Below are 14,734 nucleotides of genomic sequence, written 5' to 3' on the forward strand. Positions count from 1 at the left end.
TAACTAAAACAAAAGTATTGAGATGTGCAGAAATGAAAAAATATTTTTTTAAAGTCCCAATGTATGATACATTTTATGTATCATGCAGAAACACTCATGTTTACTGAATCTTATAACACCTTTGGCATTTCTGAATCTCAAGGACACAGAAACGGAGATACATCCATGACTTCTGCCAGACAGAATCTTCAGAAGTAGAACAAAATTTAAATTTAAGATGAATGTTTCTATGTAAAACCAATACAAGTTATAAGGCTGCAAGTTGCTGGGGGGTAGGTGAGTCAATGTTACCCTCCTATAAGCCTGTCAACCTTCACTGCTCCTTTGATTTCATATAGAAAACACCCAAAGAGCAAATGAAACCCACTGGATTAAAAGAGTGAAATGTGGAGACTTATCCTATATTTCAGTAGTACAGAGGCAAGTATCTTTATATGAAACATTTGGTTTGAAAAACTAGAACTACGTGTTCATATTTTACTTAGAACAAGCCATATATTAACATTCACATTTAAATATTTAATTTGAATTTACTGAAAACAAACATCATAGGTTAAAATGGTTATATTTATCCTTCAGAGTTACTATATTTTATGTTATTTTATTTATTTACTTTAATAGATCTTGATTGGAGTATAATAGCTTCACAATTCTGTGTTAGTTTCTGTTACACAACAAAGCAAATCAGCCATATGCATACACATGTCCCCATATCCCCTCCCTCTTGAGCCTCCCTCCCACCCTCCCTATCCCACCCCTCTAGGTCATCGCAAAGCACCAAGTTGATCTCCGTGTGCTATGCTGCTGCTTTCTACTATATTTTAGCAGCATTAGGATGCAGGGTAAAATGGGGTGTATGCGGTAATATAGGACAAATATTTCATAGAGTGTAGCTTACTGATAATCACCACACGATCCTGTGTGATTTACGTGCCTCTTAAAAAAATATAGGAGCTCGGGCTTCTCTGGTGGCGCAGTGGTTGAGAGTCCGCCTGCTGATGCAGGGGACGCGGGTTCGTGCCCCGGTCCAGGAGGATGCCACGTGCCGCGGAGTGGCTGGGCCCGTGAACCGGGGCCACTGAGCCTGTGTGTCCAGAGCCTGTGCTCCGCAACGGGAGAGGCCACAGCAGTGAGAGGCCTGTGTACCGCAAAAAAAAATATGTATATATATATATATATATATATATATATAGGAGCTCAGTTCATTTTGTGCTATTTCATTGTGTTTTCTAACTTAATTACCGTCAAAAAAATGTTTGTATGCATGTGGTTTGTATGTGTATACCCTTCCTTTACTTTCAGAAACTAATGCAAATACATTTGTATTAAAAATTTTTTAAATTACACTTTTCTTGTTAGGAGATAAAAAAAATTTCTAATAAAAGTTCCCATCTCTTTTTAGGCATACATAATTACAATATAAATGTGACACAATTCACACCATTATTTCACCCCTATACTCACCTGGATCTAGGTATATACCCAGATACTGATTTGGCTTACCTCTATGTCTCCAAATAACTGAGGCAAATACAAAAAAAAGCCCAAGAAATAAAATTACTCTTGAAATAGCTCAATGAGCTTGTATACTTCAGTTACATTTCCATTTTGTTTAATCATGCTAAATAAAAAAAAATGTTTAACTGTTTTCTTCTCATTCCATGATGCCCTATTATTCTGTACTAATTTTACAGAATTCCTAATATGTTTTACATATACAAGTTTTATTTATATATATTTCCATTTCTAATATCATAGCAAAAGTCAACTTAGCTATTTTAAGAATGCTTTACATATGATATAAATTTTTAATAATAGTATCTAATTAGTGTGATATCACAAATCTTAACTTCTTTGTATGTACTATTTGATTATTAAAATACCACTCTCTTGAAATAACAATTGGCAGACAATCATAAGCTTTTTTTGACTTCATAAACACTCTTAACAACTTATTTAATACACTATTGTCCAAGCAAGTTGATTAATAGAGAATCAAAAACATACATCTTTAAGTTAAAAAAAAGCTGTATTTATGAAGATGTTTACAATAGTTTATTTTAGGTTATTTCCAATTTTTCACCAATTTAAAAAATTGACCAACTCAATGAAACCTTGTGAATACAATGTTAAAAAGTATAACTAGGAATCATAGAATTTAAATTTAGTGCGAAAAGATAAGAATGGCAAATTATATTGAAGCTATGTGGAATTATGTTTATAGACAGCAGGAAGAGAAAATAAAAATGTAAATATTGCTTGATAGGATAATGGGATTAGAGGTGGTCTTTTACATTTTTCATTTTTATGCTAATACAATACCTTTATAAAACCCAAAAATCTTCAAACAACACATTTTTTTAAAATTGTGGTAAACTACACAAAACAGAAAATTTATCATTTTAACCATTTTAAAGTGGACCGTTCAGTGATATGAAATCAACAAATTTTTAAAACTTTCAGAGCGCACCTGAATAAAAGATCTGTTGTCCATTGGTGATTTTAATGTATCTGGTATGTAACTAAACTCACCACAAAACTCTTTCTGGGAAATTGGCAGATCATAAACATAAAAATTTATTTTGCTTTATATTAAACCTTATTGTTTTGCTGTTTCAAAATTCAAATTTACTCACAAGAAACAGTTTCATATTAGATTTGGTTTCACAAATGGTGCTCCTGCTATTCATTCTTATCACCAAAAATAAAAAAAGACTATTTGTGACTAACGATTATATGTTCCAGAAAATAAAAAGTTAAAAGGTTTTCAATCTGCCTATCTGGGAACCTAAATTAAATCATCACACAACATTTTCAAAAACAGAAAAGCCATTTGATTTGACTAAAAACTTAGTTTTAAGATGGCAGAAAGTACCTTGATAATTTTCTTTTAAGAAAGAAAGAAAAACAAGCCATTAAAGAGAAATTCTTCTGAGAGAACTGAAACATGTTATATACCTCTGACTTGGCACTCCTTCCATCTGGAGAACTTTTCTGGTAACTGTTTTCATCACAGAATGATCTAAAGTAAAATGAATTGAAATTAGAATAATTATTTCCCAATGAGTGGCTATTTCCATTTAAAACCAAAAGCCAACTAATTATTGCTTTTCCCATAAATTTAAATATGAAATCTACATTATGTAATTATACACTTATTTCCCCCTTTGTGTATTCTAATTTCTTCCTCAGAAACCTAAGATGCCATCTTGCAGACTGCCCACAGTGGCTACTATTTTGGCAGCAGCAAAGGTCAACTTTAAACATTTTGCATCTAAAGTGGCTCTGGATACCTTTGGATACAAAGTACAGTCTGAGCACCGTCCAGACACTTAGATACCTAAAGGCATCTAAGATATCAAACCAGGGCATCTAAGATAACAAACCAAAGTCCTGATATTCTCTCAAAAGCTGCTCCTCCCATCAGCCCCCTTTTTCTAAGTGATACCACCCAGTTGCACACATACTCATCAACGACTTGTCTCCTTGTTACTATTTCCTTCATACCTCACATCTAATCTATCTGCAGGTCTTGATAGCTACACCCTCAAAACACAACCTGAATTCAACCACTTTTCACTTGCTGCAAACTTCCAACCTAACCTAGGCCATAAACATCTCTTATTTGGAGCACTGTGATAGTCTCCTAACTGGTCTCCCTGTTCCTCTTCTTTATCCTCCCAAGTCCCTTCTCTATACCAGGTCACCTTATTCAGATATGAATTAGGTCATGCCTTTTTCCAGTTCAAACCCTCTACTCATTTAGAATAATCCACATCTTTACTCTGGCCTTCAAGACTTTACAAGAGCAGACCCCTGGCTAGCTCCTTGACCTCATGTCATACCACACTCTTCTTCACTCAGTACTCTGCCCAGACTGGCCTCCTTGCTTTTCCTTAAATACGTCACCCATCTACATGCCCACATACTCACTGCCCCCTTGTCCTGGAATGTGCTTACACCAGCTCTTCTATGGCTTGCTGCTCTCTTCATTCAGGTCTCCATTCAAATGCCACTTCTCCAGTGAAGCTGTCCCTTAACATATCTGTCCAATGGAGTCCTACCTGCCCCCACTCACTCTCCTTACATTAAGATATTTTTGCACTTCCTACTCTCTAAAATTATATTACTTATCTGTTTACTCATTTCTAGCTGAACTCCTTCACTAGAATGTAAGCTCCATGAGGGCAAGACTTTTGTCTGTCTGGTTCACTGCTTTATCCGTAGTGCCTACATCCACATCTGGCACACAGAAGGTATTAAAAAAATTACTTGTGAAACTGACAAATGAATAAAGTGCTCCTTTCAAGAATTCAGAGGTTGCACAAGAAGGAAATAATGTTCTTGGTGGAAGCAGGCTTAGTATCTAGGTTCACCTCTATTCACAGTAGAGATAAGAAAAATTTACAGGTATAAATCACTTTAATTAGAAAATTATCTGCTAAAACCATAAGGGAAGTACAACTTTAGAAAAGTACCGTTTTCTAGGATACAAATAATAACAAATTCAAACAATGTGTGAATAGAGAATACATACTAAAAACCTATCATGAAATTATGATGGTCAAGAACTCTCACAGTAAAAGGTCAGACAAAAACCAGAACAAATGATCATGAATTCTAGTAGTTCTGGGGCTGAACAACCTACTCATTTAAACAAAAGGGGTCATCGCAAAAGCACAGGTATTAAAAAATATTACATGAAAGGAAACTATCATGAGTCATTTACTGAAGTGTTGAGTGGACCATCACATTAAAATAACTGGAGTCTTTCAACACCCCATGACATACAGAAATAGCAAGTCAGACGTATGGATCTGACAGGATATGATACAACCCTTACAAACTCTCACTACAGAAGAATGGACACACGGTGTAATTAACCAACTAGCCAAATTAATACAAACAGCCAGTAAACCTCACCAGTAAATCAAACGAATACAAAATAAAACAAAATGTGGTTATTCTCCTATCAGATTAAGCCAAGATTGTGTAAGAAAAGTCTTTAAAATGTCTATACTCTTTTGATCCAATAACTCTCTTTCTACGAATTTAACCAAAATAAATAGTCAGAGATATAGGTAAGGATATATATGAGAGTACTATTTGTAACTGAAAAACTGGACATACCTTTTATACAAGATTGGATAAGCTATGTGTACTGTGGCATATTCATATAATGGAACACTGAAGGGTCACCAAAAAAATGATGCAGTAAGGCTTCCCTGGTGGCGCAGTGGTTGAGAGTCCGCCTGCTGATGCAGGGGACACAGGTTCGTGCCCCGATCCGGGAAGATCCCACGTGCCACAGAGCGGCTGGGCCCGTGAGCCATGGCCGCTGAGCCTGCGCGTCTGAAGCCTGTGCTCTGCAACGGGAGAGGCCACAACAGTGAGACACCCGTGTACCGCAAAAAAAAAAAGAAAAAAAAATGATGCAGTAGATGCAAATTTACTGACTTGCTAAAATGGTCATACTGAATTAACTGAAAAAAGTTATAAAATTTGGAGTAATCCCACTTGCATAAAAAAGGGAGAGGTACTCATTTTTGTAGTCTTACAGTTTTTTAAAAGTGCTACCAGCCAGTGTTTGTGAGAGGCAGGCTTCACATCCACTCTTGGGGTGGACTACAAATTGGCATAGCCTTTCTGGGTGGTAATTTGGCAATGTGTATCAAAAGACTTAAAAATATGTCACACTTAGTCATTCCACTTGTAGTACCTTATTCTACAGAAGTAATCCCGATGGACACAGAGATGTATATACAATGTATTCACATTGTTTGTGACAGGGAAAAGCAAACTGTCTAAATCTAATTGCAAATAATTGATTAAACTATGGGACATCAATAGGATGGAATACTACATGATACCTCATTAAGTGAAAAAAGCAGGAATATGAAATAGCAAGTATACTACAATTCTATTTTTGTAATCCCTAAGTGTACAAATATATTTATAGAAAACAATAGAAAGACTGAGAATATATACACCAAAATGAACAGTGATTATGTCTGGGTATTAAATGTATAGGTAATTGTTCTCTTGTTACTCTGTATTTTCTGTAAAGTATATATGTAACTCTTAGAGAAAGTTTAAAAGCAACATAAAAATGATCAGAAAAATGAGGCCTTAAAAAATCCTATCACAACAGTATCATGCCAAAAGCTAAGCATATATTATATTAAAAATTCAATATTTTCCATTTTAGAATTTACCTCCAAGCCATAAATCCTCACTAAGAGATTCTGCAAAAGCACTTGCACCCAGGTCACCAATGAGCGTGTTGCAGTTCAGAGTGATGCGCCTCAAACCAGCCATACAGTCAAGATCAGGTCTCCTGGAACGAAGACTCTCAGCCCAGGTTTCTTCATGCTTTCTGGTAGTCTGATATGTCAAAGATTTAATGGGATGAAATTAAGATGCCTGAATAAGGAAACAGGGTGTGCGTACTGAGTATGGCTTATTATGTCAGAGATTTATACACACACATATCAAGCATATATGCCAGGAGAGCCAAGCTGAGAAATTAAATAGTCAGTTCTGCTTTACGAGTCCAGTGACCCACATTCTAGTCGGTCAGTGATTAGATTCCAGCCACTGGATGACCTGTTTATGAACACTTACGTAAAGTTGGACAACTCAATTACAGTCTAAGAATTATTTCCTTATCTTCTAAGTCAGGGAATTGGTTCTAAATTCTATCATTGCTGAGGCTCTAAATTTCATCTTTCTGTCCTCCAATGGCCTCCAAACACCTGACTGGGCAACCGCTAAAAAAACTTTTTAATACGCATCTTATTTTTTCACAAATTATATACACAAAGTTCTATACATATAATTTATGTACATTATAAGATACATAGATATTTTTAAATGATACAAAGCTAAATAGGTTCTAATATTTTCTTTTCCTAACTTCTAAGGCATTATTTTATTTATTTTTAAAAATTATTTATTTATTTGTTTGTTTGTTTGTTTGGCTGTGCCGGGTCTTTAGTTTTGGCCTGCCTGATCTTTTAGTTATTGCATGTGGGATCTAGTTCCTTGAGCAGGGATCGAACCCAGGCCCCCTGCATTGGGGGCGCAGAGTGTTAACTGCTGGACCGCCAGGGAAGTCCCAGGCATTATTTTTAAAACTATATTTACAAAATGGATCTCACATGCTACCTAGGGTATGCACACAAACTTTAGAGGCCTGGACTATGCACAGCCAGTTTGATGTGCCTTGGGAAGATAATGGTTTGACATTTAACCACAAGTCTTGTCTTAAAGACATTCAATTCTTTATATTCATAAAATCAATTTTGGTAAGAGGGAACACTGACTTTAAATGAAAAAAGTCTTGTTACATTTTTGAAAACATAAAAGACTCCAAGTGCCTTTGACACTCTAAAAGGAAAATCATTAGTGTCATTTTCCCATTAACAATAGCTTATAAAAGCTCCAAGCAGAAATAACAGCAACCACTTACACAGTGCTTAGTATGTGCCAAGCACTATTTATACAAATGAGTTCATTTAAACCTCACAATGAGGCATAGACGTTAAGTGATTTGTCCATGGTCACTAGCTATGAAAAGGGAGAAAGGGAATTTGAACCTAGGCCATTTGGCTTCGGCACCAAAGTTCTTGACTGTTCTCTTCCCCAGGGGTCAATGGACTTGCCCTGTATAGGCTCAAAGAATTTTTCAATTTCCAAAATCTAAATTTAAACATTTCCAGCTCTGTGAGCTATACAGTTTCTGTTGCAACTACTCAATCCCACTGGCGTAGGCTGAAAGTAGCCATAGCTACCATGTAAACAATGGTGCCACTATGTTCCGAAAAAACTTTCTTTACAAAATCAGGCAACGGGCTTGATCTGGCCCACCAGCCATAGTTTATCTATCCCTGGTCTGCACCATCGAACTACTAAAAAGGCTTCATGTCAAATTATTAAATAATTTAGGCCTAAATACAGTAATTATAACCACTGTAAAGTGGTTAAGGCATTAGTTTCAAAACTGTATTTACAAGTTGCCGATGTAGTGATTTTTATTAGTTTACAAACTACAGTAGCTAATAGACACTTGATTCATTTAAATATTGAAGACTATAATGGCAGAGTTTCTTCACAGCATCAAAATCAATGTTTTCAGTAACTAAAAATACATAGAAGTATTATGTATTATATATTAAATCTCTTATTTCTAAAATTAAGTGGACTATCTTTACTGAATGGTAGAATCCCAAACTGAAAACTGGTCTTATTCTTTCAACAAAACGAAAGACGCACTCACAGATATCAAAAGACAAAAATTAACTGCCCTCTGTATCTACATATTAATGTGTTTCAATCCCATATGTTTACATGAAAGTTTAAACATAAAATCACCTTTAAGATCTTGGCCATGTAATCTGCTCCCTGCCATGTCAGATTATACCCCGTGAAGTTTACTGTCTTAAGAGTGATAGAGTTCTTTACACCTTGACAAGTAACTAAAAGGAAACAAAAAAAACACACACACAGTAAGATGAAGAGCCTATACATTTGTCAATCTTGACTTATCTGCTTTTCTTGAGTCAATTGGAGGTTTACAGCCAATTCTTAAAATCATTAACTACAATCTTCCCAAACAGGTGATTGATGAACTGATGCATTCTAAAATTTGTCAGTAACAAAGTGTTATACCAGTTTACAGCAACAGTTTAATTCTCTTTAGGTACTAAAACTGAATACACTGAATACTGCAAACTTTATTCCCAACCACTCAGTAAAGTACTACATACTTTTGAGACAAAGGGAAAAAAAAAGAAAAACCTAAAAAGCATAAGACTCTTCCGATTTTCATTTCCAATGATACATGCCAATCTTGATGATCAATCACGATTTAAATGTCAACTGTAAACCCAGTATTTTATTAGCTGCTATGCAGTATACTAGAGCAATAGAACAGAGAGGACCTCAAACCCTCTGTTCCCTCAAATTGAAAGGCAGGCTTCCTTACCCCTTCAGACCACTAATGGACACGGGGAACGCACACTAATGTTTCAGGACCCCAATCAAGAATCACCTGCTTTGTGATTACTTCCATCATACACCCTCACCAACACCACTGAGTTTGCTGCTCCTATGGGACGTTACATATATTTCCTATTTTAACACATACCACAGTGCATTATAATTATGATTGCAGATAGATGTTCTAACAATTTAAGGAGAATGATGACTTTTTTGCTCTTTACATCTTGCTATTTCCCTTCCCATAATATTTCTTGAAGAGAAACCATAAAAATATAAAGAAACACAAAAAACAGAAAATAGACAAAACGTGTGGTTTGTGGCTTAACACAAACTTAAGTAAGATTAATTCTGACAGTATCCAGCATGACAAACTTCCATGGTACAAATGAGAATGGACCAAGGTTTGAGCAGGTACAGGAGACAATCCATGCATGAACAACACCAAGAAAAGGTAGATAGGAAAAGGTAGACAGACATGGTGTGTAGGAAATCACGAGACCAGTCTGATGGGAAGAGACTTAAACAAGACTGAAACTCACTTTCTAAACCTCCATCTCCAACTGGACAATTCGCAAGACACAGGTGCACCAAAGTGGCCCAATATTCAATCCCTTTAATGGGCAGGAACAGTTTAAAATTTTATTGCTTTAGTTTGTCCCAAAAGCAACTATCAAATGTTGGCAGGACACAGTGAAGGCTTACCTTTGTTAACATAGTTACGTCTCTCTCTCTCTCTCTCTCTCTCAGAACTAGCCCACTTAGCTCCAGGTTCCTTAGCACACCTGACATACTTACACAGCATTTAAGAGCTTTACACAACTGTAAGGTCACATCTTTATTTCTTATCGCAGGAACACGACTTCTGTAAACTTCATTTCTGTCACAACCTAAAGCAAAATTATTGTAAAATGAGTGATTTAAACCATACATTTGATCATCATTAAAAAGCATCTAAATAAAAACAAAAGCATCTGCTCTGTGCTAAGGATAAGAAACGACTCCTGCCCTTAAAGCCTTCATTAAGGAGGGAGATGTATAAACTCAAAATTTCAATCACATGAGATAAACATAACCTTTATGCACAGAGGTGCTTATGGAGGCAAAGAGTTATATCTAAGTGACGGCTTCATGATAACCCTGAAGTAGAATCTAGAAAGATGAGGCTATGCAGAGTTGGAGGAGGAGGTGCATCAACTGGAGAGGGAGTATCTGTGAAAAGACACTCAAACCTGCCTCCTGCTGGATGGAAGACATAAAGAAAGTTCAGTGAAGGAACTCTGAAGAGAATGGGCTCTACAATAAACTTTTCTTACATTCAATGTAAACTATTAGCAAAATTAAGTACCGTGGCCTTTAAGGTCCCTTCCAGCTATAATTCCTTTTGATTTCTAACTTATTACTCTGGTTAAGTAAAGTCCCTTCAGAGGTACAGAACAGTTCCTACAACTGAATGGGATTCAAAGAATAATCTGACTTCTCTTCACCAGGGGATGAGCTGAACTGTCCTTGCACAGGAGATAACAGATGGTGTGAGCCCCAGATCCTAGAAAAGGGCCAGGCACATGGTAAGTTTTCAGCTTTTTGAAAACAAATGAATAATCATTTCCTCTCCTAGATCTTCACACCTTTTCTCTGCTGGCTACTTTCTCACAGCTTACAAACATCCTCAAATATACCCACTTAAAAAACTCTCAGACCTATGATTATTTGTATCGCCCTGTGGGTAACCTAAGTCTCTCCCATGCCTTCACACACCTGTCCTCCCAAAAAGCCCAGATCTGTACCTTGGGTCCAGACCCGTCTACCAGGCCCCTCTAAAGCACTGAAGATCAAGTAAGATCCTCTCCCCACCCCCAATCCCTTCCTACTGTGCTCTGTATCTCACAAAAAGATGCAGCTGTAAACTGTCACCCACGCTTGCTGCCCTCCCTTTTCTAATTGTTCACCAGGCCCCACCCATTCTGTCTCTGATCTCCAAAATCCAGTCCAACCTTTTAGAACTTCAGTGGGACCCTTAGATTACGATTCACCCTGCACCCAATCAACTGCCTTCCACATGGAGGTACGAGTGAGCCGCTAAACCAGAAGTCCATCTCATTGTTCTTTAGTGTTTCCCACAGCCTTCAGGATAAACATCCAAACTTCTGACAGGACAAACTAGGCCCCTTTCTGCTGGGCCCCACTCGGTTTCCAGTATCAACTCTCATTTCTTTCCCAAACCCTGAGTTCCAGCCCTGTGCCTTAGTTTTGCTATATTTTCTTATATTTCTCAAACTTCAACACACACTGCTCTCTCCTGCCACCCCAGGAGCTTCTACATATCCTTAGAAAGGATGGCACCTCCTCCAAGAAGCCTACCCTGAACTTCCCCTTCCAAGATTCTGTGCTCTGCAAAGGGGAAAGATCGGAGGGAGGGATACATTAGGAGTTTGGCATTAACATATACACACGACTCTATATAAAACAGATAATCAACAAGGACCTACTGCATAGCACAGGGAACTCTACTCCATATCCTGTAACAAACTGTACGGGAAAAGAACCTGAAAAAGAATGGATACATGAATAACTAAACCACTTTGCTGTACACCTGAAACTAACACAATATTGTACATCAAGTAACCTCCAATATAAAATAATAATTAAATTTAAAAAAAGATTCTGTGCTCTGCAGCACCAGAACTCACTTCTTCCAGAGCACTGACTACTGTGCTTGTGTTTACCTGCCGCCCAGTAGAAGGGGAGATTACCTAGGGCAGAAGCATCGTCTCCAGCAGCCCTTGGTTCTGACAACTCATTCAAGTGACAGGCTACTTTACACACATAACCCGCTTAATTAATTCTAAGAACCCACAGAAAGAGTGGTTATTAATGTCATTTTACAAGTGTGGGAATTGTAGTCCAAAAGAAACCTGCCCAGGCCACAGACAGCATAAGCCCTGGAATTCAAACCCTAAGCTGCCTTCACACCGGTGCTCTTTGCACTGTATGATACGACTATTGAAAAAAAATTTTTTTTCCTGAACCCTGTTTTAATGGAAAGGAAATGAAGCTGGGATATATCCATTTCCTAATCGCTTTGGTGTGTACCAGGCAAAGTCATTCAACACACCAGGTAACATCTGTGCAACAATTAACGATGCTCCAAACTGTGCTAAGTGTTCTTCTACTTTGTAGAGTCTAGAAGCATTAACACAGTGCATCCTTGTAACCACCACAGAGACTGGGACCTGTTAAGCCCACGCTACAGATGAGAACACTGAGACCTAGAAGCCTTAAGGCACTCGGCCGGGGTCACCGAGCCGGCAGGAGTCCTAGGCCGCATGCCCCGTCTAGTGCACGCACACCCGGGCACTGGGCACTGGTTCTAGTGCCCACCCTCCACCTTGCACCATCGAAAACCCCGCTTCTCAGCGCCAACACGAGGGGCCCTGGAAGCGGGAAGTACAAACCTGTCTCGACAAGCCGTGGCTGGAAGAAGCTCTGGATACAGATCAGGGGCAGCGGGTGCTCAGGAGCGGCGCCCAGTGCACCCCGCGGAGGCGGTCGGCCTTAAGTCCAGCGGGGCATCCCACAGGGAAGCGCGCACGGAGGGCAGAGGCACCAAGTCCTGTAGCGCGCACAGGTCCTCAGAGCGCGGAAAGAAGTCGGCCGCACTGTCCCGGCGCAGCTTCACCGAGTGATCATGGCCCGAGCACGGCCTCGGGGACGCTGGCTGCGGACACGATGGCCACACCCGCCTGGGGGCCCCGGCCCCTCGGGCGCCCACCGCCCGGCGGCTGCAGCCCCGCAGCGTGCGCAGGATCGGCGTCGCAGCCAGAAGACATAGGGCCACGGGCCCCAGCTACGCCAACCCGCCCACGCCGCGCTCCAGAGACCCCGCGTGGCCTGGTGTTGGCGGAGGAATCTATGCCCTCCATGCCGTGGGGCTGGGGTTTACGTCAGCGGGCGGGACCATTGGGGCGGGGCTCGAGGACGTCTGCACGCTCGCGTGCATCCGCACGCAGCCCTGTCTCCCACGGTGACGCGGCCTGAAGAGTAGGGGCTTGAACTCTGAGACTCAGGCAGCGCGAAACGTACGAGGTGTGGAGACTTTGGGGTTTCCAAAAAGCGTTTGCTGACTCATCCAAACAAAACTGAGACCTGGTTGTATCGACGCATTTTAAAAGTAAACTCCCGTAGGTGTCTGTGCTCCCCCCACCCAGGAGAGAGCCTGCACTCCGTGAGGGACACACGAAAGGCTGAGTGAACGTCTGCCTGTGGTCCCTTACCTGGTGCACGGGTGTGTGAATTTATGCGGAGAGCTCTTAATTTCTGTAGTTTCTGCTAACTTGACACGGTAGTTGGCAACTGGTGACGTGTTCCATGCATTCAGGACATGATCGTGGTTACTAATAATCACTTTGTTTGGTACTGACAACTCCACAGAGAATGTACTACTGAATATCCACTTTCCAGAAAAGAAACTGAGGCGTAGGAAGTGAAGTGACTGAGTACGAGTAAGGACTCAGACAACTGGTGTTAGTAAATTAACCCTGCAAGGAGGCCGTTAGCCTGCGGTGGCTCTAGTGATGCGGCCGCCTATGTAAACCAACAAAAATCTAAGCCTGTCAACGCCTCAGCGTGACGAACACTGCTGAGGACAACAAGTCACAAACCACCAACTACGCTTTAAAGTTATAGCAAGTCAGTCATTTCCTTGCTTTGCTTCTGCCCTTTTAAAATAAACATCTCTGCAGCTCCTGTGGCTGGAGTGCTCCTCACCATTTCCGCTTTGGTGGTGCCTGAATTGAATCTATTTTTGCTCATGTAAAGTCTTATTTTAAATATGCCTCAGTTTGTCTTTTAACATTGGTCGTAGAAGTTGGATTTGTGTCCAGTTTCTAGAACAGTGGTCGTCCTCTGGTCAGGCCTTAGGCGTTATGCATACAACGTTCCTCTTCTACCACCACCTTCTGGATGCCTCCACCCTCTACCAGCTCCCGCGCATCAGATCCCCTAGATGCTCACATTATAACATTGCAGACACTCCTCCGTCCTCCAGCCAGCGTGTGAACTGAAACATTACCATTCCTGTTGAAGAGCCTGCTGTGACCACTTTCCCAAACACAGCCACTCCCCAGCTGACCCTGGGTAACTACTCTTCTGAACTTGGTCTCCATCACTGCATGGATGTCTTTCTATTTAGGCTACATTTTTAAATATTCTTAAACCTCATATAGTATTCTACTATGTTTTCTCTTCTTACTTGCTTTTTTTAGTGTTATCTTTGCTAGGTTCATCCATGCTGACACATAAGGATCTGTCTAGTTCATGTACTTTCCTCACTATGTAGGATTCCCATGTAGGGAAGTACAATAATTTATATGTGCATTTTCCTGTTGATGGACATTTAAATTGTTTCCAATTTTCAGTATGATTTCTGTTTTAAAAAGTTTTTATATACTTTCTAAAGGTCACTTTACATTTACTGTTATTACAAAATATTGGCTATATTCCCTGTGTTGTACAATACATCTTTGAGCCTATCGTACACCCAGTAGTTTACATCTCTCACTTCCCCACCCCGTATTGCCCCCTCCTCCCCCTCCACACTGGCAGCCATTAGTTTGTTCTCTATATCTGTGTCTCCCCTTCTTTTTGTTATATTCGGTAGATTGCTGTATTTTTTAGATTCCATATATAGGTGATATCCTACAGTGTTTGTTTTTGTTTGACTTATTTCACTTAC

General features: G+C 39.5%; 1 protein-coding gene across 1 annotated transcript in view; it reads right to left on the bottom strand.

The window, feature by feature from the left end:
• Nucleotides 1-13,000, bottom strand: part of LOC132476113 (centrosomal protein of 78 kDa-like) — a 51,328-nt gene extending 38,328 nt beyond the window's left edge. The window contains 8 exon segments of the mRNA XM_060077859.1: nucleotides 6,216-6,391; nucleotides 8,375-8,477; nucleotides 9,543-9,619; nucleotides 9,710-9,890; nucleotides 12,456-12,509; nucleotides 12,512-12,559; nucleotides 12,562-12,847; nucleotides 12,944-13,000. Coding sequence (XP_059933842.1) covers nucleotides 6,216-6,391; nucleotides 8,375-8,477; nucleotides 9,543-9,619; nucleotides 9,710-9,890; nucleotides 12,456-12,509; nucleotides 12,512-12,559; nucleotides 12,562-12,847; nucleotides 12,944-13,000 — 982 coding nt within the window.
• Between the last annotated feature and the right edge of the window lie 1,734 nt (nucleotides 13,001-14,734).

This window comes from Mesoplodon densirostris, chromosome 2 (assembly GCF_025265405.1).
Source record: "Mesoplodon densirostris isolate mMesDen1 chromosome 2, mMesDen1 primary haplotype, whole genome shotgun sequence".
In the NCBI taxonomy this organism is placed as follows: domain Eukaryota; kingdom Metazoa; phylum Chordata; class Mammalia; order Artiodactyla; family Ziphiidae; genus Mesoplodon; species Mesoplodon densirostris.